Source organism: Pan paniscus, chromosome 2 (assembly GCF_029289425.2).
Source record: "Pan paniscus chromosome 2, NHGRI_mPanPan1-v2.0_pri, whole genome shotgun sequence".
NCBI lineage: Eukaryota > Metazoa > Chordata > Mammalia > Primates > Hominidae > Pan > Pan paniscus.
The window spans coordinates 28,267,051-28,271,265 of NC_085926.1; the positions used below are offsets into that span (position 1 = coordinate 28,267,051).

A 4,215-nucleotide genomic window follows, 5' to 3' on the forward strand; every position below is an offset into this window, starting at 1 on the left:
ATTTCCATGAAATGAACGTAACTGCTATCCTCTCTCATTTTGAAACATTGTTTTTGCTCCTTTATTTCTACCTCTCACTTTCATTTTTTTCCTTAATACACTATGATCTGATTTCTGTCCTCACATCACTGAACCTGCTCTTTTTAAAGACTCTAATGGGCTGATGGTAGACAAATCCAACAAATTGTTCCTTTTCTTTTACTTGACCTGTCTCTGGCAATCCCTTCTTAAAAGTCTCCTCTGTCTTCCCTGATAATATTTTTTCCCATTTTCCCAAAATCTCTTTGTACTTCTCAATGTTTTTAATCTACTCCTTAATGTTGGTGATTCCCCAAGTTCTCTTCTCATTCTTAAATCTGAGGAAGTTTAGTTTGCACCCATGAATTCAATTACTTACTATAGAAAGTAACATTTGTTTCTTTGTTCAAGTCCAAAAATGAACTGGGCTCCTTTTGCTCGTCCTACAACGTGTCTTTGTGAATTATACAGTAGTCTAGTATCTACAGTCTTGTCTCCTAACTCTAATTGGTTATTTCCTATTGATTTCTGAAATTTCCCGCACATCATCTCTTCCTTTTCATTCCTACAGCTCCTCCTTTGACCTGCGCCTTCCATCATTTTTGCCTGGATTATTTTAACAGTTTATTGGCTATCTTGCCTCTAACCTTGCTTGCCTCCTTTTGTCCTATCTGCCACATGTTGTCAGATTCATCCAAGACACAAAACTGATCTTACAGGTGAGGTGCTCTATTAATTGTGCCCCATTTTCTTCAGGATTGATTTTAATTTCTGAGTATAGCGTAAATGGCACATCATGATTTGACTTTTGCCCATTCCATCTTCATTTCAGGCCTTTTCTCCTATGTGCATAATCTGCTATAGTGGTACCTATCTACTTGGCAGGTTTTCCTGCATTAATTTTTCCTCATCCATGTGTCTTCCCACACTTGCCTTCTATATGGATTTCTGTTGGTCTTTCAAAATACAACTCAAGCATTTCCCCTTGAAACCTCTGCCCTCCCCATTTCTTCCTTGTTTCCATGGTGCACTGGGCCATACCTCTGTCACAGTATTTTGTAGATTTAATTTTAATCCAGTCTTTACTTGTCCTTTACACCGTGGGTTCCCAGGACAGGAGCTGTGCTTCTCATTGCTCTATTCTGTGACAGTGCTATATAAAAATGAATGATTTGGTCTTTAGTTTGGTAGCATAAAGTTAACAGTGAATTTGTAACCATTACTAAAAGTGTACTTCTAAAGATTGAGCCTGATGAACCAGATGTCTGAATATTAGTAATTAAAGTAAGCTTACATTTAACACATGCAGGATTATTTACTTGAAAATATTTTCATTTCCGTCTCATAGCTATAATGATCCAGCCTTTTATGAAGAATGCAAAATGGAATACCTGAAGGAAAGGGAAGAATTCAGAAAAACTGGAATTCCTACAAAGAAAAGGCTACAGAAGCTTCCAACAAGCATGTAGGCAGATACTCAAATGACATTCAGGAACTCTAATATTCATGGAAGTCATTTTATAGTCCTTAAATAATGGACTCAAGCATATATGTTTGCTTTACCTTAATTATGGAAATATTAACTTTATCTGAAATAAATATTTTATTTCAAAGTTTTGGTTTCTTAAATGGGAAAGGAGTAGTTACTGAATTGGGATATGGTTTTCCTGGTCATTCTGGACCTTTTGAAAGTTTTCCCACAACTATAGTTCTATAACAGTGATACTGATTTTTTAGAGTTCAATATGGTCCTTATATTATTTTTTTCCAGTGTATATGCTAACGGCTAATCATGGGAGCCAAAACTAAAGAAAAGCAGGAATGGACAACCTTCAAAGGTGTTAATAATAACTAGGCAGTATAGCAGAATGGCTATGAACCAGAATCCTTCCTGATTCTACCACTTATTAGCTATACAGCTGTGGAAGTAAATCTAATACAGTTTGTGAGGATGTACTGAGTATTGCATATAGCAGGTACACGTACAGTGTATAAGACAGTGCTTCAGACCTGGTACATGCTCTTATATTGGTAGTTACTGTTAGTAGTAGTAGAGGCTTATTTGGAAACTATCTTAGTCCATTTTCTGTTGCTATGGGAGAATACCCAAGACCAGGTAATTTATAAGAAAAGTTTGTTTGGCTCACAGTTCTGGAGTTTATTTGCCAGCAGCTTCTGGCAAGGGTTTTCATACTGCATCAAAACATAATAGGGTGTAAAAAATAGAAGGACAAACAAGTGTGGGCAAGTTTTTATAACAGCGCGCTCTCTTGAGAACTAATACCTGTAATAATGGCATAAATCCATTCACGAGGGCTCCAGCCTCATCACCCTATTACCTCTTAAAGGCTCCATCTCTTAGTCCTGTTAAATTAGCAACAAAGTTTCCAACACATGAACTCTTGGGGGACACATCAAACCATAGCAGAACCATAGATAAGGAGATACCTACTTATATGAATTAATTTTACTTACATCTTTGATGTAGAATTTTCTAAAACATATGTTCTTAACCTGATAACTTGTGAGTCCTTTAATCTTTCATTTTGAAAAGTTATATTTCTAAGTGAATTACCATTCTGTAACATAGTAATGGACTCAGGAAGTAGTATAAAAAATTTATGTCCCAATTTAATAATTTGAGCTTTTATATTAAAAGTTATTTTTTCCCCATGAGCTGTTAACTCTTCCACAGCCATTGTAACTAGTTTCAAGATAAGTAAATTTTACATATATTTTCACAGTCCTCATTAAAATCACAAATAGAAATTACTACCCACTAAGACAAGGTTTAACTTTCCCTAATCCCATGAAATAGATCTGAGAGATTTTTTTTTAAGAAAGAATTTAAATAGGACACTAAAGAATCAATTCAAGTTCCACACTTTACTCTTGAGTGAACCACTCAAAAAACTATTTTACTTTTATTTGAAATACAAAGAAACCACATTTTCCCAGGCCACAGATCAAAAGGAGGGAGATTACTAGAGCAGACAAAAGCAAAGCAAATATAGAAATCTAGAGACCACACAGCATAGGGGCAAACATGCCCATATTTCCACATTGACCTTTGGTATTGGTGCATTTCCTAGAGCACAGGAAGTTAACTGTTTTTAGAGATAAATGAAAATGGAAGAGTTACTTTAAGAAGCTAGTGAAATATACAATCTATTTTATAGCTTTGATTAAAATCAGAAGTAGCCCACTTCATGTAGAAAATTCACTTATGTACATGTTGCTTTCCCCATAGAAGCCAGATTAGATTACACAGTATAAATAATATGTTCATCCTCCTTATGTCAAAGACTAAACCATTCATTGTAGCCTTCAGAATACCCATGTGTATCCATACTGAAGATTTTTTTCACCTGGTACATCTGTCTCAGTTGTGTCTTGCTTGCTTATGGGTGCCTCTGTTGATATTATTCCCTGTTAATATGTGGTAACCCACAGGTTTTTTACCCCTTAAGATACACCTTCTCCAAGTAGCCTTTCTGAATTAAGATCAGTACTTTGTTGTCACATGATTCAGCTCTTCAAGTCTGAATTTTCCCATTTATTTTGGTTTTGTAATGTTTCACATAGGCACGTTCCTGCTTTTAAGAATTCAGTTCCATTTTGGCAGCAACTCAGTAAGTCTTCTTAGAGATGTAAATTTTACTTTAGCTAATAAGGGAGCAAGAGGAAGGAATAGGTGGCTTTTTGTTATTTATGTTTTCTTCATTCTGTCGATTTATGGATGTACTGAATTGAACCTTATAAAAAGAAATCTAAAGATGCAAAGGAAGCTCTTTAGAGCAAGTTTCAGCTAGTATGAAAGAAGTCAACATAAAATATTCAATTTTAAATAGATTCATAAGCTACAGATAGGCCACTGTTTTTGGTTGTTTGAATTTTACCTAGAACAGAGATATCAAGTGTAGATTTAAAAGCTTCTAGCTGGGTAAAAAATTTTTGGCTAATCTTTCCTTACTAAAGAACCTTATACATCATTTGTCTAACACTTTAAACTGTCACAATCACTGACTTTTTAGTATACCTGTTTGATAGCTATCATCACTGTACTGTTTAAATGGAAAATAATTTTCTCCACTCAAAAGCTGGTTTAATAAATGTCTATTGTATGAATCATATTAACAACCAACAATTAGTACCAGATTTTGAGATCTATAGGCAAGGACAATATTTCACATCCAC

The 4,215-nt window shown here is 34.8% G+C and overlaps 1 protein-coding gene across 4 annotated transcripts in view; it reads left to right on the forward strand.

The window, feature by feature from the left end:
- CMC1 (C-X9-C motif containing 1) overlaps nt 1–1,631 on the forward strand; it is a 78,015-nt gene extending 76,384 nt beyond the window's left edge. For all 4 annotated transcript variants that reach the window (XM_057301635.2, XM_057301636.2, XM_003826148.5 and 1 more), the window contains one exon: nt 1,367–1,631. In XM_057301635.2, coding sequence (XP_057157618.1) covers nt 1,367–1,487 — 121 coding nt within the window. In that variant the 3' untranslated portion in view covers nt 1,488–1,631. The remainder of the gene's footprint in view (nt 1–1,366) is intronic.
- The last annotated feature ends 2,584 nt before the right edge of the window (nt 1,632–4,215 follow it).